The sequence below is a fragment of the Lissotriton vulgaris genome, chromosome 11 (genome assembly GCF_964263255.1).
Source record: "Lissotriton vulgaris chromosome 11, aLisVul1.2, whole genome shotgun sequence".
Taxonomy (NCBI): Eukaryota; Metazoa; Chordata; class Amphibia; order Caudata; family Salamandridae; genus Lissotriton; species Lissotriton vulgaris.
The window spans coordinates 53,260,808-53,282,452 of NC_141699.1; the positions used below are offsets into that span (position 1 = coordinate 53,260,808).

The window sequence follows — 21,645 nt, forward strand, 5'->3', positions numbered from 1 at the left end:
ATGGTGCAGTGAGCTAAAAAACGGTGTTGGATCTAGCCCTGATCTCTTGACTGGGTGAGAGCTTTCTGCTTAATTCAGAGACTCTGTCCCTCACCACCCCTTCTTGTAAATATTTTTGTCCACCCTAAGCGTGGAAGGGTAGTCTCAGATGTGAGACCCTTGCTCATTGCACCATCAGGATTCAAGCAAACCGGGCCGAAGACGGCTGTAATGCCAGAAACCGGTCCCCGGGAGCTTGTTTCCTTCCCAGTGTAAGAATTGGCTTCTGTAGTTTGGTTTGCCCTGTTCCCATCATGCACTGGGACAGGAACAGACTAATTTGCATACAGCCAGGTTCTGAAACTGGGATGGTGCAGTGAGCTAAAAAACAGTGTTGGATCTAGCCCTGATCTCTTGACTGGGTGAGAGCTTTCTGCTTAATTCAGAGACTCTGTCCCTCACCACCCCTTCTTGTAAATATGAGCAATAGAGGGGACGCATGAGATCTTCTAGGAAGCTTAAAGATTAAGCGTGCAGCGTCGTTAAAAACAATCTGCAGTCTGTTAATTAGGTTCTTAGGCAAGCCTAAATAAAGGACATTGCCAAAGTCCAATCTTGATATTATTGTGGCCGAAACCACAGTTCGAAGCATAGATTCGGACAGGAAAGGGACTAGTCTGCGCTGTTGCCTAATTAAGCCGATGCAGGTTCTCACGACGGTAGAAATCTGGGCAGCCATTGACAGTTCTTTGTCAATTTTTATACCCAGACTTTTTACATTTGACGCTGGTATTGGAGTGGGCCCAAGTTCTTTTGGCCAAAACAGGTGCCCCCAAGTTGATATGCCAGTTGACACCACCAGAACCTCCGTCTTCTCAGGGTTGATTTTCAACAAGTTGTTAGTCATCCAACTGACTGTGTATCTAAGGACCTCTTGCACATGTGTCTGTGCCCCATTTGAGTTCTCAATACTAAATAACAATTGGGTGTTGTCAGCGTAATTAAACACTCGACAGCCCATATGTACTAGGGACTCAATAAGGGGCTGCAGGTAGAGGTTAAAAAGCAGTGGTGATAACGCAGAGCCCTGCGGGACCCCACATTCCACATTTCCCGCCTCGGAGATCTCCTCTCCCAGTTGGATCCTCTGCCGCCTCACTATCAAAAAGGACTTTAGCCATTTATAGGCCATGCCCTTTACTCCAAAGCCAGTCAGTCTGTCCAGGAGAAGATCATGGCTGACAGTATCAAATGCCACTGATAAGTCTAAAAGAATCTGGGCACTTGGTTTCCTACTGTCAGCCATGTCTCTGAGCTCATCCAGCACCGAGAGCATCACCAACTCGGTGCTGTGGTGTGCCCGAAAACCTGCTTAACGCCCCTGGAGAAGATTGTATGACTCCAGAAAGGCAGACATCGACTGCAGCACATGCTGTTCCAGAATTTTGGACATATATGGCAGCTGAGAAATCGGTTGATAGTTTTTTAGGTTTGCTGGGTCAGCTCCTGGTTTCTTTATCAGGGGTCTGACCCAGGCCTCTTTAAGCCTCATTGGGAGGTATCCCACCTGCAGAAGGCTATTTAAGAAGGAGACTATGTGATCTGCCAAAATAGGGAGCGCTACCCGGAAGACACTTGGGGGACACGGGTCCGCCGGTGATCCTGATTTTATGGAGGACATGAGGTGCTCAAGCTTAGTAGAATCAAGCTCTGGAAAAGTCGAGATAGTACAGTTCTGAGGAATATCAGTATTCTGTCGCGGGGTAAACCCGCTTACTGTATTGCTCTTTATCTCAGAGAGGATAGTCTCTACTTTCTCTAAGAAGTATATTTGGAAAGTATTACAATCAATCTTTGTATCTGCATTTACCGGTTTCTTTGTCAGTTCTGACAAAATATTGAAGGTTTCTTTCTGCACATTATGTGCCTGCTTAATGCGGATATCAAAATATTCCGCTTTAGCAGCCAATATGCCTTTATTATACCCATTTAGTGAAGTTTTATATTGCTCCCTGTCAGTATCATCCTTTGATTTCCTCCATCTCCTCTCCACGCAACGGAGCTTCTTTTTATATTCTCTCATGGAGGGAGTATACCAGGGCGCACCCTTCTCCAGCCCCTTTACTCTTTGTAACTTCTCCGGGGCTATCTGATCGATTGCCTGAGATAGAGTCTGAGTTAAAAGCAAGTAGTCCTCATCTAAATCTCCAGTAAATGGAGTAAAATGTTGTGGAAGAGTATCTAACAAGGCTTGTGAATCAACCTTCTTCCATTGACGTACTCGCTTCATTTTTGGAGCTTTAAAAGGGGGTTTCCCATTAATGGGATAGCACAATAAATAAAGTAGTGGTCTGACCAGATACAGGGTAGAACACCTTCTATGGTAACTTCGGGATCTGAGGTCCAAATCAGGTCAAGCTTATGTCCTTTGATATGTGTGGGGCCTTTTACAAGTTGTTTCAGGCCAATTGAGGACAAAGCAAGTTCGAGTTGTCGAGATACTGAGTCTTTGATGGATTTTTCCCAGTGTAAATTAAAATCACCGGTTACCACCACTTTTTGGTATCTGGAGCCGATATCTGATATAATGGGGCCAAAAAGATCATTAAATGCTGGCGTAGAATTAGGGGGTCAATAGATTGTAAGAATCACCAGACATGAATTCTCAAAGACAAATTTTACACCAAGTAGGTCTGCTAGATACAACGATTCTGCTATTAGGTTTTCCAGTAACAGGTGCTTCTTAAATAAAATTGCAACTCCTCCACCTTAAACCTTTCCAGCATGAAGAGCTGTGCTTGTCCGGAGATGTAAAACCTATCATCTAATACTTGAGGTAGGGGGTTCCACTGTCCAAGCCCAGAGGTCTTCCTTTGATATAATAAACATAGCTCGTAGCATGGGGAGGGTGGTAAGCACAATAGGGCTTAATCCACTGTCATTATAATAATGCTTTCCCCATTTGTACTTTATGGTATTGTAACTATGCTGATTAAATTGTTTGCATGCATTTCTTTGCTTACATTAGCATGTGTACTGCATCACAGAGCACATTAGTTGAAATAAACATTTTAAACTATACAGTGTCTCGGGTTACAAACATTGTGAACAGGTATGAGTGTCTAAGCGAAAGAGTGTCTTGTACCCACAAATTCTGAGAGAACCTGAGTCGCATTGTTCTAGGATATCGAATCACTGGTTGCACTGCTGTAGTACGGAGAACGATGAGATACTTCAGCCAGCCGGTATGGGTTTTCTGGGCACTGAGGCATATTTTTGGTGCCCCACAATGCACTGAGGTCCTGGTTTCCTGTGCATAGTTCTGTGTATATGCAGAATCCCTGCAAAACTCTCTGAAGTCTTCCACTTCAAATACTCAAATAGGTAAAAGTAATGGACCGCTGTCACCACCAATTCAGAATTTTGCTGGAACCTAGGACATTCTGCTAGGAAGGAGAACTGCTGTGCTGGTGATGGGACTGCCACTGTTGTTAACTGCTTTGCTACGTTGGCCTACCGCCTGTAATTACTGTGCTGTAGGAGGGACTGCCACTTTCCTACCTGCTTTGTTGTGGTTGGCCTGCAGATTCTTGTCTGGGAGTTAGTATAACTGGACCTCATCTCCACGTCCTTGCAACCAGGTTCTCCAAGTACTTGCTGACTAGCCTCCTGTTTTTGAAGTCTCAGGGCTATCACAGACTTCCTTTCACTCTGCTTAAGCTGCTGGACTCTGCCAACTGTGAGCCCTGCCCTGCCAAGGGGTGTCAATCCAGTCTTGTGCCTTTAAAGAGGGTTCTGAAGCTGCTTTACTACAAAACACAACACAGTATTGACTTTGTGCCAATTGGAACAGACGCAGTAGCCTATGAAGCCGGCTCAGAGCCTACGGATGATATCCCTGGGCAGCTCAAAGACAACACCGGTCTCGACTTTGCAGTTTGACACCAACACAGCACCGATCTGAACACATCCCAGTGTGGTTTGATGACGACACATCCCCACATCGAAGACACACCCTTGCAGCTACATTACGACGCACCACCATGGGTTTGATAACAACACTGAACCTGACTGTGAGGTTTGACTACGATGCATCGATCCAACTGCATGAATCGGAACTCACAACTTGAGTCTTTGGTGCCGACGTTAGCTCAAGCCAATGTACTTTTTCACCAAGCCGTGCAAGGGGCCTGTAGCCAGCCTGCTCACCATTGCGGTTTCCCGGAAACTTCGGATTTATCCCAGGCCAGTGTGACTTCAAGTAACCTGTACGCGTTATTGAATTTTAAGCACTATATTGCATTTTATTCTTTTAAAATGCATAGCTAAAGTTTAATTTTTTTGTTGTTTTGTTTTTACTATGATAAATATTCTCTATTTTCCTAACCTGGTGTGTAGTTGTTTGTGGTGTTTTCTCTTTGTTACTGTAATTAAAGTGTGAACAAATACTTTACACCTTGTCTATTAAGTTAAGCCGGAGTACTCTGTGCCAGCGTCGAGAGGGTGAGCACATGTTAAGTGCACATGTTAATTCAGGATGTTCATTTGGCTTGCAGCTGTGAAGGGCATGAATCTGAGGCAGATGGGTATCTGTTTTTTCCATCTACAGTCCCGACAGCCATAGTGGGGTTGCTAGTGTCTCGCTGGTACAAGTGGTTTGTTTGTGCACAAGTGTAGCCAGATGCCTACTGGTTAGTGAGTGTCACCAAATTGCCCAGTTTGTTTTTGTGTGGCAGCAAGGCTTGATATTTTAATGCCAAACTCCTGCTAGCCCACGTCCCCGGGAATTGCTGTTGAAGGCGACAAGATGTCCGGCCAAAGGGACATGCACACTTTCAAAAGTGCATGGCCAGCCCAGCCTCCTCCCTGCTGCTGTCCCTCTATTCGGGATGACAGGTGCAAAATAAAATGGTAGTAAATTATTATTTTACTATTCATCTCGGGTGCTTTGTAGGGGAATTTAAGTGGGGGGCGCTCCTACGCTCCAATGGAAGAGCGCCCCCTGTTTATAAGGAACTGAACTGCTGCAGGGTTACTTGTGTGTCCAACATTTTTCAGACAGCAATAACAGTGTCACAGTTAATTGATTAATGGTCCTGCTGGAGAAAATATAGTGTTGTCTAGTGGCAGTTTGCTCTCACCATACATTAGTAGTACAGAGGGTTAATAATCGTGGTCGCCCCCTTCCGAGCGGGGAGGGTCTTCCCGCCTCCGGCTAGAGTTTGGTCCGGGCCCTCATGGATCCGGCTTCGCCTCCCCCGGCCCGGGTTTCCTCTCACTCCAACCAGGGTTTGAGACTCTAGTGGTATAAACCTGCAGTGGTATCATTTACCAGTTGGCCAGACCTGCCACGTTTGACACTAAATGTACGCCCCGAATTCTAAAATAAACAAAAGAATCATTTGCACGTGGATTTTCTGTCTCCCCATGCATGCCTCTATGAAACACACGGGCCTGCTATAGAAACATGCAACAACATTTGGGGGACTTCCAAAGTATTGTACACGGTGTAAAAGAAAGGTGCTGTGTTTAGTTATTTATTTTGTGTTACTGAACAGGAGTGTTGTGCGAACCATATTGAGAGCTCCAGCAGGTGGCGCAGTGTCTGGACTTACCCTTGCTTACGGCACATGACGTGGGCACTATATGAATGAAAACCCTTCGCTGAGCCCGTGGGAAGCAGCAGGAAGCAGCCTGAGCAGCCGCCTCTGAGCCCTGGGGATGCCTCTGGACGGGAGCGGGGTGCTCCCGGCCGCTGCCTGGCTCTGCGCCGCCGCCTTGATGCTGAAACTCGTGGCGCTCTATCTTCAGCATCGGAAGCTGGCCGCAGGCTTGGCAGGGTTCCCCGGACCCCCCAAACACTGGTTCTTTGGTCACGCCGGGGAGGTAAGAAGGGGCGGGGGAAGGGGGGGGACTTCCCAGCGCCTTGACTCGTTGGCTCAGCCGGACGAGGCGCAGTAAAGAATCGAGGGTGCTGCTGCTGTGACTTCTAACACCGACAGCCGCTTCTTGAGATGCCACTAAGGAGACACCAGGGGGCTTATTTACAGGTCTCTTGCGCCGCTGGTACCTCACTTCTCCCTATGTTACAAGTGGCACGCCAGTGTCACATGGGACTTGTAAATAAGCCCCATTTATGAGAAATGATGCGTCGCTGCGTGAAAGCAGTGATGCGTCACTTCTCAGTGCGCCCTCCTTGCGACATTCCTGATGCGTCATATTTAATGTATGACGCATCATGGCGCAAGGAGTTACAGATACGTCAGTATTTCTGACGTATCTGTAAGCGCAAAAGTGACGCATTGCTGGAGTGTGTCACAAAAGTGACGCAACTCTAGCAATGCGTCCTTTCACATGGGGCAAGCCCCATGTGAAAGGGCTTGCATTAGTCTTACGCCTGCTGTGAGGCAGGCGCAAGTTTTTGACGCAACGGCGTCCTAAAAGTGACGCAGTGAAATCTCATAGATTTCACTGCGTCACTTCTACGACCCTTTCTTGCGTCAATACGCCCCCCTGCATACATTATACCTGGCGCAGGTATAATGTGGCGCAAGGGTTTACAAAGTGACGCATCTATCTAAATGCGTCACTTTGTAAATATGGCGCAACAAGGCGCATTTTTTACGACACTGGTGCGTCACAAAAAGTGACGCACCGGCAGCGTAAAAGTGACGCAAGGGCTCATAAATGAGGCTCATATCTTTAGAAGAGACAGGGACAGCATTTAAAGGTTTGAGCCAAGGGTCTGGTTTGGTTCCAAAGCCCGAGCTGAGCTATCAAAGGATGAAAATGGACAAAAAAATCTCACGACAATAATAATAACAGCTTTCAGACCGAAAAACATACTTTTCAGCATTGAAAATGTATTTGTACCACATGCCTTAGCCAATATATTTGAACTCTTCCAAGACATCCATTCTTTCTTTCGAAAGATTAGACTAAGGAAATGTTTTGAATCGCATGCACCAGCTGATAACCCTCCCAACTATAGGCCGATCTCCTTACTTCCCTTTCCCATTAAGATCTTAGAGAAGTGGGTAACTCGCTCTCTTTCCGGCTACCTGGAACATATTGGGTGGTTCGATGAGGACCAGTTTGGCTTCCGACCTGGTCATGGGACGGAGACCGCACTTGTGACCGTGCTGGACAACCTGCGTTCGCGTGTCGACAGTGGTCGGGCACCCTTCTTGGTGCTGCTCGACATGTCGGCCGCGTTCGACACGGTCTGCCATCGGACCCTGGTTCGGAGGCTGGAAGAGTGCGGGATCTGCGAGGGGGCCAGAGATTGGCTGATTTCATATCTTGAGGGCAGGCAACAGCTGGTGTCACTTCCACCTTTCAGCTCGGAGCCAAGGAAAATTGGACAGGGGGTGCCACAGGGCTCGGCCATCAGCCCGATATTGTTCAACGTGTACCTTCGTCCACTTATCCAGCTAATAAAATCTTTTGGGGTCTCGGCATTTAATTATGCCGATGACACTCAGCTGGTGTTTTCCTTAGAAGGGAACAATGCGATTTCGCTGAGTACCTTCCATCGCTGTATGGCAGCTACAGCGGACTGGCTTCGAGCAAACTCTTTGCAATTTAATAGTGCGAAGACGGAGGTGCTCCACTGCTCCACTGATCGGATCCCGCGGCCTTTACCCACTGATTTCTGGCCTAGCACCTTTTCTGAACCAGTGTTGGCATCGGAGTCAGCCCGTAATTTAGGGGTCATGTTTGGCCCTAACTTACAATTAGACCTACTTGTCAATAAAACCACGGGAACATGTATGATGCTGCTCCGTATGCTACGCAGAGTTTTGCCTTTGCTCCCCGCCCAGTCCAGGCCGGAAATAGTCCGTGGGACTATTTTAAGCCGGCTTGATTACTGTAATGGTCTTCTCCTGGGGGCCCCAAAAAACTTGATAGGGAAGCTGCAGAGGGTGCAGAATATGGCTGCTAAACTGGCCCTCTCACGACCCAGATCCAGCTCTTCTACTCTTGCGCTCCGCGATCTACACTGGCTTCCGGTAGATCTACGGGTCCAATTTAAAGCGGCCTGTTTGGTGTTTAGAGCGGTTCACCTCCTAGGCCCTATCCCGTTACAAAACATGTTTTCATGGTATTCTGCCCCACGTCTTTTGCGGTCGTCATCGGCTCACCTTTTGGTGGTGCCTAGGTTTCAAAGAGTGAGGATGGGCGGCCGCTCATTCAGAGTGGCGGCAGCCAAATTGTGGAATTCACTCCCACTCACTCTTAGGAGCCACCAGGACTATCTTCCATTCCGGAAGGCTTTAAAGACCTATCTCTTTCCCAAGTAATGGTTGTGCGTTTGTGCTGTTCAGTGTGGGGGTTCTCTGATCAAAGCGCCAGGATGCCCTCTGGGTGACAGGTCTGCGCTCTATAAGTATGCTAAATAAATAAATAATAAATAAATACTAGCAAAAGTTTATCCTTACCCTCCATTTTTACCCCCACCCTTGAGCAAATAGGACAACTAGAACTAGAACAACACCTCAGATTCATCCCCAAGCCCATATATAACCTTAATAAAAAATACATTTCAGCCATGAAAGACCTCACAGCCAATAAATCACTTACCATAAAATGCTGTGACAAGGGAGGAGGAATTGTGATCCTAAATACCAACGATTATGAGAATAAAATGCTACTTATGCTAGAAGATGAGAACTGTTATTCAAGCAATTACACCAACCCTATATTAAAAATTCAAAAAAGGATCCTACACCTCACAGATCAGGCACTAATAGAAGGCTCAATTATGACCAAAGAACATGAATACCTCAACCACTCAAAAGGCAAAGCAGCTTGTAGATACGGGGTGCCCGTAATTCATAAAAACATACATAATCCCCCATATAGACCAATAGTCTCCACAATAGGTACCACAACTGAACCACTGTCCAAATTTGTAGATAATCTATTAAGACCATACATCCCTTTTACTAAAACACTAGGGATATAATCAACAACGTTGAACATTTGCCTTTCAATTACCACCATGAAGTATTAGTGACTCCAGACATCGAGTCACTATACAGTAATATACCGCAAGTAGGAGCTATACAAGCTACCAGCTGGTTTATTGACACATTCAATAAAGCATGCTCTAAACCTTTTATCTTTGAGCGCCAGGACACCTCCTGGTAACAGAGCGCTCTACAAATGTGATGAATAAATAAATAAATAAATAATACTTACTGGAAACATTTTTTCCTTTGGCAGCCACACTTCCCGCCAAACCAAAGGTGTGAATATGGGCGCATCTGTAGCACCATCACTAGCCAACATTCACATGGCCATGTGGGAATCCAAGTTCATCTTCAATGAAATTGCCCCTTTTTTTGAGTCTGTCACCCACTGGTCTAGATATATCGATGATATCTTCTTTATCTGGACCGGTGGGACAGACACCCTAGCTGATTACATCGAATGGCGGAATCTCACAGACCCCAATTTAAAATTCACCTCTAACAGCAGCAGTTCCCAAGTGGAATTTCTTGACATCAATTTACTCAACCGACTAGGACAGTTAGAAGTGGACTTACATATCAAACCCACTGCACGCAACACACTTCTCCATTTCAAAAGCTTTCATCCACGTAACCAAAAAGATAGCATCCCATTCTCCCAGTTCTTGCGAGTCAGGCGCAATTGTTCCACCCTTGCTGACTTTGACAAACAATCTGTAGCAATGAAGCTTAAATTTCAAGAAAGAGAATACCCACAGAGGCTCATAACAGAATCATATAAAAGAGCGAGATTCTTTGATAGAGACAGTCTCCTCAAACCACAAATTTAACTAGCAAAGAAAATAAATTAGTTTGCATACCCAGACACACCACTTCTGATTCCACGGTGAAATATATAATCAACAAAAACTGGCATATTCTGAATTGTGATGCAAATGTCACTACCAAATTAGAGAAACCTATTTATGCCCACCGTAGGAATAAAAATCTAAAAGATATCATAGTCCATTCGAAATTTGAAGACCAAACTCCCAAAATGCCCTTTATTCAGAAATCAATAAATAATCAGCTCCCCATTCAAGGTACCGTCAAATGTGCTCAATGTAAATCCTGTGACTCTATTATCCCAGGAGAGACATTCACGCACAATGTAAACAAAACTCAGGCATCAAACATGTGGAACTGCAAAACACAGAATGTACTATACCTCATCCTGTGTCCTTGCAATTTAGCCTATGTAGGAGAAACAGCAAGAGCCATACATGTTCGCATTGCTGAACACAGATCGTCCATCAAAACGTTAAAAATAAGGGCACCTCTAACCAAACATTTTCACGAACATAATCACAAACCAGAAGACCTACGCTGGCGCATTCTTGAAAAAATTAACACAACTGATTCCAATAATGGCACCGGTATAAGAAAAAAACACGAGGTCTTCTGGATTTCTACGTTAAATACTTTCAAAAAAGGTCTCAATAATGACCTGCCTTGAGAGAATGCCATAATGTAGCTTAATACCCAACTCCACGCTAGTGCTAGCCAAACTGCATCAATACATAGGACCATTGTCACACTTACGTAATAGATTTCCCCCACTAAAACTCGAATCAGTGCTTCTGTTTAATATCTTATAGCTCATTACATTATGGCACTCGTAGAACCCATCTCAAAACATGAATCTCGTGCCCATCTACACCCCTCTGATCCCCCCTATTGTCAGAGCCCCTCACACATACATGTTCCACTCACTCATCAGAGTGGAACATGTTCTATACCTCCATTTGCTATCTGACACATGGGTCCCCTCATTGCATTACTGCATTCTGCATGTTAGCATTTACAGTTTATTTATTGTCATTATCATTTCCCTGTTGTGAAATGACCAATTAAAGTAAGATATAATACCCCATTCCGCTATTTGACACATCGGATCCCTTCATCTTCAACTAGTGCATCCTAATATCGGGTCCCATCATCTCCAACTAGTGTATCCCGTACGTCATGATTTTATAGATTATTAATTTATTTTCATTATTTCCCTATTTTGACATGATATATTTAAGAAATAAATAAATTTAGCAATTATTTGCTGTACTGCTTTCAGCTCGACCCGCAGCCTCCTGCTAACATCCATGGTGATGGCTGCTTCCATATTTTGCCGAGCTCATCCACTCTACCTTTCTTCTATGTCAACGATGACGGCTGTCACGTGACACGTAAGTCGCCCAGTAATCTCGAAGCACGTCACACGCCAATCACAATTGGCATTCCCTCGGTTATTCCGCATTTATAACCGCAAGAGTCACCGCGTTGCTTCTGCCATCCAGTAACTCTTCTAATTGCCCCGACAGCCATGGCAGCAGCAAAGGAGGTGCCAGTAATTGTCCATATGTACAATGCCCATGTGTCTACATGGGAGATTGAATGTTTTTTAAACCGGTTTTGCGCAAAGGTGAGGGGAGATATATTACAGAGAAATAAGTTTGGAATCTGGAATGGCAAGAGAAAGTTTTTTGTGATACTTAAACCAAACCCTGCTGGGGGAGTGACCCACCTCCCACAAACCTTTGCATTGGGCCCAAACAGAGGCTATTTAAATTACCCAAGCCAACCACAATATTGTAGGAACTGTTTAAGTTTTGGCCACCTTAAAGAAGAATGCAAAAATGAGGGTCGCAAGTTATGTGGGGACATAGGCCACAAACACACCGAATGTAAAGCCCCCATATCATGTAACCTATGTGGATCCAAAGAGCACCTTTATAGAGCATGCCCAAAGATTCTCATATGCGGCATCTGCAGCTGCCAAACATCACCAGCCAGACGATAGTAAACCTTACGCCGCAGTACTGGCACCATTAATCTTTAAGACAGTTAGTGATGGAGGCACCAGGTAAACACCCAACACAAAAAAACAAGTAATACAGGTTGCACCTACCACTACCCCACAGGCAGAACAGGATCAAACCAAGGAAAGTACACAGGTAGTAGAGGAAACTCAAATGACAGAAATAGTGGAAAGTGAAAAGAAAGTTAAAGAGATGTCAGACATAGACTCACAAGTGGAAGACAGGGAAATAGATTCAGATTGTACTCTTATCCCTACAGATATATATAACATCATCAAAGAAGCCAAGGACAGGGCACAGGAAAAAAGGGAAAGAGAAGAACAGACCTCCTCAGAGGAGGAAACAAAAACCACTGAGGGCCAAATGCAGATGGTTAAAAAAAGAAATAAAATCAAAATTAAAAAACAAACGGCGGACCCAAGTTGTCCGGCCGCAACAGAACAGAAGGAAACTAGGAAGAAAACTCTACCAAAAGAGAACTGCTCAGGGTCCAGGTATAGTGTACTAGGGGACCTCTCAGACTCAGAAGACCTAGGATATAGCTTATTCTCACAAGAGGTAGGAGTAACCCCCCACAAAGATCTTTTGCTACAGTCCCCATACTTAGGGGGAGCAGAAGAAATTGGCGGGCAAGAGACGCAAAATAGTGAAAGCAATCAGCAAATATGTGACAGCATCTGGTCGCCATTGAGCTTTGAAAATGTTCAGGTTTAACATGTATTGTATACCGTGCAGAGTAATCACCATTGCAAATATAATGTTTAACATCATATCATGGAATGCCCGAGGAATGGGCTCACAAGTGAAAAGAGCGTCAGTGTTTGAGCTCTGCAAAGTACAAAAAGGGGACATTATATGTTTACAGGAATGTGCAATTCCCCACTCCACGGACTACAGTCACATATCCAAATATTGGGAAGAAGGCCCCTCCAAATGGTCTGGGGGTGGAAACAAGAATGCTGGAATAGGCATTCTCCTAAAAAACAAAGAAATGTCAATCCTTGATACTAAAATTATACAGCCAGACAGGGCTATGATGGTCACCATACAATACAGAAACACCACCTTTAAGGTCTGTAATATTTATGCACCAACCGACAAGAATGAAAGAATGTCCCTGTTTGAAATGCTCCCACATTTTATTGCAGGGGCAACCCCAATGGTGTTAACAGGGGATTTCAACTGCATCATAAACCCCACAGACAGATGTGGCAAGAAAAATTGTTACGAAATTGATAAGTCTACAAAATGTCTCAAAAACATGTGTAAAGATTTGCAACTGTCAGATACAGGGGCAAAATCAGGGTCAAAACAAAGGTTCACCTGGGAAGCAGAAAGTGGCAAAGTCAAATCAAGAATTGATTTCATTTTCACCTCCAAAAATATAAAAGCAAGGAATTATGAAACAAACGAGAGTGGTATGTCAGACCACAAAATCTTGAAAGCAACCGTTGAAATCTCAAACATGTGTTAAATGGGGAGGGGTGTGTGGAAAATGAACATCTTGTTGTTACAAGAGGAAAATATATGTAAAAATTACAGTGATATGTACAACAACTTAAAAACCAGAAAGGAAAGTTTCCCATCCTTAGCAGAATGGTGGGAAGAGGTAAAAAAACAAACAAAACTTTTTTACAGAAAACACAGCATGATCAAAAGCAAGGAAAGGTTTCAAAAATTTGATGAAATACAACAAAGAATGATCACGCTAGAAAACCTGGAAAGGGGTGGAATGGAAGTAGGGGAGGAAAGAGAAAAAACAAAAACAGAACTGAAAGAATGGCTGACACAATGAGGGAAAGAACACATTTTTAACTCCAGGGTCAAGATCTTTGAGGAAGATGAAAAGTGCTCAAGGTTCTTTTTCAAAAAGGCACAGCAAGTGCAAAAGGTAATGAATGAACTGAAAGACAGAAATGGACAAACACAAAAGGGCACAGAGAAAGCAGGGAAAATAACAACAGCCTTTTTTTCCCATTTGTACAAAAAAGAGCCATCAGATATAAGTGCATGTGAAGAATTTCTAGGGTCTTTGCAGAGCTTTTTATCCCAAGAGGAACAACATTTTCTAACCACCCCCATTTCAGGAGAAGAACTCTTCCAAATCATTCAGGAAGCCCCAAAAGGATCACCCCCTGGGCAAGACGGCCTTCCATGGGAGTTGTACAAAGCTTTATGGAGGCTTATTGCAAAGGATTGTTGGCTTATTGAAAAGGATTGTTGGAGTCTGTTGAAAGAATGCTTGGAAATTTTTTTTTTACCCCCCTCCTTTCCACAGGGCATCATCAAACTGCTGGAGAAAAAGGGGGACAAGTTGGACATCAACAATTGGAGGCCAATAACCCTCTTGAATGTGGACAGTAAGATCCTAAGTAAAGTCCTGGCAGGAAGATGCAGAAAGGTGCTGACCTCCATCGTGCACCCAGACCAAACATGTGCGGTCCCAGGAAGGAAAATCTGGGACAGCTTGACCATCATTAGAGACACATTGTGGTTAGCGAAAGACAGCGGGAATCCACTAGCTATCTTGGCCCTTGATTTCCAGAAAGCCTTTGACTCCCTAAGTCATGAATACCTTTTCAAAGTGCGCAGGAAAATGGGATTCCCAGAAGGTTTCATCAAAACTATTGGCTTAATATACACTGGATGTGAAAGCCAGGTCCTTATAAATGGTACACTATCTGAGGGGTTCCACATTAAATCAGGGGTCAGACAGGGATGCCCCTTATCACCGGCACTCTTTGTATGTGCAATTGAACCTCTCCTATGTGCCATCAGGAAGGACAAGTGCATAACTGGCCCTCTGGTACCGGGCAGCCAAGGCAAACAGGTCAAATGTGTACCATACATGGATGATGTCACCATTGCTTGCACTGACGCTAGATCCATAAATAGAACTATCCTTATAACCCAACTCTTTTTCCTAGCAGCTGGGCTACAGGTGAATGTGGAGAAAACGCACTGCATGACGGTGGGACAATGGGACAAACTGTCTCAGCTGCCAGTGAAACCTTCCAAAGACCCAGTAAAAATACTGGGGATTCTTTTTTCATAGGACATGAAGGGAGAAATAAACTGGGAGAAGATCCAGACAAAGCTCAAGCAGAAAATGGCGCTCTGGACGACAAGAAAACTTTCCCTGGAAGGGAAAGTCCTGGTGCTGAAAGCAATATGTCTACCAATCCTGATGTTTATTGCCATGATTTTCCCTCCATCATACAGGTGGACAAAAGGGACACAAAGACTTTTTGCAAACTTCTTTTGGGGGTCAAAAATTGAAAAACTAAAAAGAGACACAGTTTTCAAGCTACCCACAAAAGGAGGGAAAGACCTGCCATACCTCCATGACTTCCTGATGTCACATTTTGTTAAAAATGTACTGGGCAATGCAAAGAAAGACTCACATGTGGCTGCCTACACACTGTTTGCTACAAGTTTCATCTTATCAAGAGTGGGCATTTGTAAACTGGACAATACAAAGCCTTTTTTACTAGAACCACCCCCTGTGTACAAAGGCATCAAACCTTTCTTCAAGAAGCTGCAAGAGAGGCAAATTCAAGCGAAGGAAATCACACCCCAGATGGCCTTAAGCAAAGAACTAAAAGAAACGGACTCAGTGACAATGGTAAACAACTTATCAGAGAAGCAATCAGGGAAGGTTTGGGAGATGGTGAACCACAAAGACTTGACAAACTCCCAGAAAGACTTGGCATGGATGATGGTATCCACATGCCTACCAGTGAAGCAATTCCAACATGCAAGGAAACTGGCAAAAACAGCAAGATGCCCAACACCAGGCTGTGCAGCAGATGAATCCCTGATGCACTTCATTTGGAACTGCGGCGGAGCACAAAGCATGTGGAAGGCAATGGGACAGCTCATTAAAGAATTAACAGGACAGGCATCCCTGTCCTATGAACTGGTTCTCTATGGTTTGGGCATGAATTGCAATGCAAATAAGGAAAGGACGCTATGGAGAATAATAAACTGCATGAAAGAGGCGATGTGGGAAAACAGGAACCTTTCCTTATACAAACACCAAGCAATCACGGAAAAAGAATGCCAAAAACTTGTTTTCACTAAAATGTTCTCTTACATGTGCATAGACACCCATAGATTTGGACAACAGTGGGCAAAGGAAACCTGGAAAATCAGGAGTTGGTCTGGATGGGTAAAATGAGAAATCTTGATGGAAAACCACCAAAGATTGCCTATGTGCGCTTCTTTGAGAATGGTTAAATGTACAGCACCCAAATATAAGGGACTGCTTAAAATGTAAACCTGACATATAATTTTAAATATAGTATATTTTTACAAAAAAAAAAAAAAATTTGTCTACCCAGTATCAGTTTTATTTAACCACTCAGTCACCCCTTGGACTTAGCTATTTTGTTCCCCCATTAGAAATTAGATTTCTTCGCCATTCTGCACTTACCTATGTTCAGTTAGCTGGTCGTATTATGACCTGTGTCACCTTGCTCTTCCCATTAATACTAGCTACCATTCTTAAGTCAGGTATAGCTACATATAGTTACAGTACGAATACTATTATGATACTGGCTAACACATTTGCTGAGTTATCAACATGCCTCCCCACATACTCCTATTGTGGCGCCTTAATGCTACATCTTTTAAAACTGTTGTTAAAAGATAACAGCTGGCCAGTCATCCTGTTGCAATAAATGCCCCAATAAATACTTGTATATATTGTTATACCAGGGTATGAAGATACCTTGACCACTATTTACTATATGATTTCCATACCCTGTTATTAAGTTTGATACCACCTTTTCGTCCACTTTTTAGATAGCACATATATAGGGAACTCTAACCAATGTACATTAGTTTACCATTGCCACATATTAACATTGACTACTTTGGAGTTAACTACCATTAAATAGGTATACTCCACGATTAATACCACTATTACAGAGTGAGATTTCCATCTTTAGTCCCAATAAGATGCTAAACATAACAGCTAGTATTTAGACAGCTATCTAGATAGACTAATTGAAAATATATGTTCCACTGTTCCATAGGACACTTATCCCTGTCCATGCAACGTACCTTCTGACTTTTGAATCCCCCAAAGTCACAGACGAAACACCGGCTGTAAAACTGTTGTTCGTATCAAATAAGGTAATACCAACATACTTTTAGCGCATGAATGCACTATCATCTTTGTGTTTATATACTAAAACAATATTCCGCGCAAAATAACACCCAGCATTGCTATTATCTGTTTTATTCACAGATTTTTTTATCCATTTATCCTTCATACCTATATATCATTAAAAGACCACTTGTTCTGACCTCAGGACACGAAGAACCTAGAGCTTTCTTGAAATTCAAGGTCCATGATAACAAACAAGGTAATATCTTCAAACCTTGAGCTTGTTTACGCTATACCCCCCTGTTGTTTCTTTTTAAATTTAAGTACTTGGTTTCAAACAACATTCAGCATAGTTATCTACCATTTTCCAGAGATGTATTTAACCTTACTCCCTTGATGTCCATTCCCCATCAAAAAACCCTTTTTTCCTCAAGACTTGATGAATCAAGAGCTTTAATAATATCCGAGGACCTTGTTACCTACTCTTAGTCCTAACATCCTATAAAGTTTGTTCTGTCAGATATTACTTACTTGTCTTTGTAATCAGTATCATCCCAGCCCTGAGACATCAACTTAGACATATATTTTTTAATTGTTTCAGAATATCAAAGATTCTCATATACAGGATAATTAATTGCCCTACGACCATCCAGGCTTCCTGTCTTCATGTATACAGGTACTATCCATGACATTCACCTATTTGATATCTGTCACTATGACTTCGCTGGGTGTCTCAGCACTGGCAGTGTACAATTGGGAATAGAATGCAGAGATTCTGCTGATTATTTTGCTGGGGGACATAGTCCTTCCTGCAGTGTCATCTCACAGCTCTGTTATAAATGAGGAGGCGTGTGGCTTCCTTAATAGATTTGTGAGGGTTGCCTGGGGTTGTCCCCTTCCCCATATCTGCCGGCCTGTGCCTCCCTGCCTAGATATGCCACCTCTCTCTTGGCCTCTGTGTGGTATTCAGTCAACCTTTGATCTCATGTCTGCAAGTGTAGCGGGGTTAGGGTTCAAGAGGTGTTGCTGTTCCGGCAGCGTGATTTCTGCCTTTAGCCCTTCTAAGGTACCTCTGATAGATTTGCCCTAGATAGGCCCCATGCAAATATGTGATGGAGGGTCAGCCAGCAGGACCAGATGCACCGGTGAGTGGTCCGATTGGGCATGCCCCAGGTGGTCCGCCGATGTGGCCCAGGACGTGACATCTTGAGTAACGAGGCACAGATCAATGCAGGGCCAGGAGCCATGTGTGGTGGATACGCAAGTGCCTTCGCATTTGTCAGCTTGATTGTTTTGCCAGGCATTGATCAGTTTGTTGTCCTCAGTAAGCGTGCGCAGTGTAGCAGTGGCTTGGGGGTGTTATATGAGTGCAACCGAGTGATCTAATATGTTATGGGGTGCAATTTTGTAATCACCGCCCCATACCAGCTGTAGGGGGCAAATGGAAGAGATTAGTCTCCACATGTGAGTGTAGAATTTCTAGGTTGTAAACTGCTGCAAGAATTACCGACTGAGCGTAAAGAATCTCGGCAAGTACCACATATCTACCTTCAGCGTCAATGAAGGTTTGCATGGTGGGCCATGGTAAGCCTTTCCTAAATAGTATGGTGATACCTCAACCGTAATTGGAATAGAATGAAGAGTAGGATTCCCCTCAGTGTCTCAAACACATTTTGCCACTTTGGTGGCAGTGAGGTGGGGTTCTTGAAGAAATCATACGTCAGCCTTGTGTATGTTAAGATATGCAGTATGGTCCACACTTTGCGGTAATCGTTCATGCCTTCTGATGTTCCACAATAGGAAAGCCACCTAGCTCATGCTACAGGTTCAGTGGGGTTGCAATGTAATGCAGTCCATTGTCTACAGTCGTGCCAAGGATCGGTGTGCCATTGTCAGGTCCTTCGTGGTTGCTCCTCAGGATTGGATCGATGCTATAAAGGGGCCCACCTCTAGATCATCCCAAGTCTGGCTGTCAGGGTCACAGACTGTTAAGGAGATCAAGCAGGGGAAAAGGTAGGTCCGGAGGGGAACTGCTGGGCAACTGGAACCGAAAACCTGTAGATACAGAATGCAAGGGATGAGTTGTAGGATAACCTTCAGCTTGGAGACTTACTATGTACTATACTACACTTATACCTCACCTGCTAATCATACAGGTGTGCAGGAACGAAGGAGTGATATTAAGGGCTTCTTCTACTTCCCCTGGTTTCCTACTATAAGACACAAAAAATGAAAGCATAAGAATCCCAGTCCCACTCTCTTCCTGTGGCCCGATGTATATAGACAGATAAGATGTAAATACACCTACCCAGAACTGGGAATGAAGATAACCAGAATGCCCGGGACAAACACTCAGTCTATAACACTCCTATTCGGTATTTTCCTGTTTATAATGAAAGATTCCCTCTCCGAGGATATATATGAGTAACAAGTTAATTGGGTAGCACTGGAAGCGAAAGTGTCAACCCCAATATGACGCATACATCCCCTATATTGTTTGATCACCAAATAAGTTTCTGGTATAACAGTAGCAACAAATAAACCCAGCATAAAGCAAAACACAGCGTCTATACAGATCCGTCTCTGTAAGCGCAAACAGTAAAGTGATTTTCCAGAAATGAACAGGCGGCACCTAAGCCTAGGTGTTCAGCAATGACGGGAGCAACGCGCTCCCCGTAAGAAGCTCTGGAACCAATAAATCGAACACCAGGCTTCACAGAAAAGGCACTTAAACAAGCACACCACTCGAATATGTGAAAACCTGATACAAAGTTCTTCGCTCTTGATATGGGCGCTTCCTAAGCCCCACCACAGTAATCCATATTCCAGGAGTAAGAGAAGACCGGCAATCCGCTCTCGTTGCGGGCGCTTCCTAAGCCCCACCTCAATAATCCACAATCCGGTATAGCGATAACAAGCTTACCGCTGTCTACCTCCAAGAAACGCCCGCTAGAATTCAGGAAACACAAGCAGGAAAACTGCTCGCCAAGCAAAATAATCGGCAGCGCTTCCCTGGGAAAACGCCACGATATCCTTTCCGGTCGCACAGCGTCATTCTAGCGTGCCGCGCGAAGGATCATGGGAAATGTAGTTTTTTACTCCATACAGAATCGCATAGCAGTCAGTGATTTACCAGCGGCCGGGGAAACCTGACAGCCATAAAGAATAGTAAGATTTTCAATGGATGCAATCATTGTCATATTTGCAGTCAAACAATAGAAACCATTTAACAGAGCCCAGTAGTCAAGTTGCCCTGTGCTAAACCCCCAAAGAGCTATCCGTCCCTCCCCCTACTCACTCCAACCCCCCCAATTACGTTAAGCATCATGCCACCCCCCTCCAAAGGACCCCCATATTGTAGATTGCCAAACGGACATGGGAATTATCCCTTTCGGGTGTGTGACTAAGCTAGATTTCCCCTTAGCCTATAAGGCAGGGCGACCAAGCGTTAAAGTTTGCAGTTAGCGCCATGTGCCAGCCCTGAAGTCAATCAGTATCGCTGGTGCGGCAATCTGCAGACGCAGCAGGATGGTCCTGGTGGAGGCACTTTTGCAGTTGCTTGGCATCTGTCAGTGCGGCCTTCAGGTCTGTGAAGATTCTGGGTTTCTCACCGAGTCAATGCAGAGGTGCGCAGGGTATAGTAAGGCATATGTGATATGGAGTTGTTGGAGTAGTGGCCTAGTGGGGAGAAATCTCTGGGCAGCTTGAACAGTTAGAGTGAAGTCAGGGTAGAATGAAAGTGTGCTACCATAGTGCCTGACCCCGCCCATTTCTCTGGCTTTTCGAAGAATGGAGTCACGGTCGCGATAATTCAACTAGTGTCAGAGACTAAAGTGAATTCTTACCACTGGAAATTGCACATGAGCACAAGTGGACGATTCTCTATTCTCTCTTCTGTTAACTTGCTTGGATGCCTCGAAGATAGTTCTCAACTCCCTCTAAAAGATTCCCTAGAGCATGTTTTAGAACTTGACTCTCTGGAACCCTCCAGGGGGAAGGGGGAGTGGATAAAATAAGAAAATGGTAGAAGAGACTGCTCTGGAACTCTTCCTCTGCTTGTCTTGTCTAGTCTGACCTGCAGACTTTAATTCAGAGAAACCTAAATAACGATAACAGATTGATTACTCTTCAAATTCCTACACTACTCTATTCTATCTTATTTCTACTCTGTGGAAGTCTTTACCTAATTTATCCAGAGATGTGCTTCTCTTCTCTTACGTCTTTTTGAGGGTTTTTTCTTATCTTTTCTGTATTAACCTACGTAACAAGAGTAATTATTAACTTCTAATCTTTTCCTTAGTTCTCCCTGCAACTCCTAAGGTTATGGACTCTTACCTCTATTATAAGTTTGATATCTGTACATCATCCATTGTTCAGTTTGGTAAGTTCTTCTTGTTTCTACTTCCTAACTCTATTTATATGTGCCTATTTACCTATTAGTAAACTACTGTTATTCTATTCTCAGTGTTTGTGCACTACACTACTCTATTCGTGTTTATTAACCTATCCTAGTTCTATAATTGTATTTAAATATTGCTTCTTCTTCTTCTCTTTCAGGAAATTATCGTGAACTCCCAACACAGGTAAGCGCTTTTCATATCTTGATAAATATAGTCTGTAACCAGATATAACTACAGGGTACACATATTGCTTCCAAATCAGTGACTTATCTGAATCTTCATTTCTTGTCTTTTGTAGCTGCCATATCGTTTCTCCCTCTCTGGGT

At 44.0% G+C, this 21,645-nt stretch overlaps 1 protein-coding gene across 1 annotated transcript in view; it reads left to right on the top strand.

Annotated features, from left to right (window-relative positions):
• The first annotated feature begins 5,679 nt into the window (after positions 1-5,679).
• Positions 5,680-21,645, top strand: part of LOC147678944 (cytochrome P450 4B1-like) — a 207,052-nt gene continuing 191,086 nt past the window's right edge. Inside the window, exon 1 of the mRNA XM_086944700.1 lies at positions 5,680-5,865. Within this exon, the coding sequence (XP_086800826.1) occupies positions 5,701-5,865 (165 nt within the window). The 5' untranslated portion in view covers positions 5,680-5,700. The remainder of the gene's footprint in view (positions 5,866-21,645) is intronic.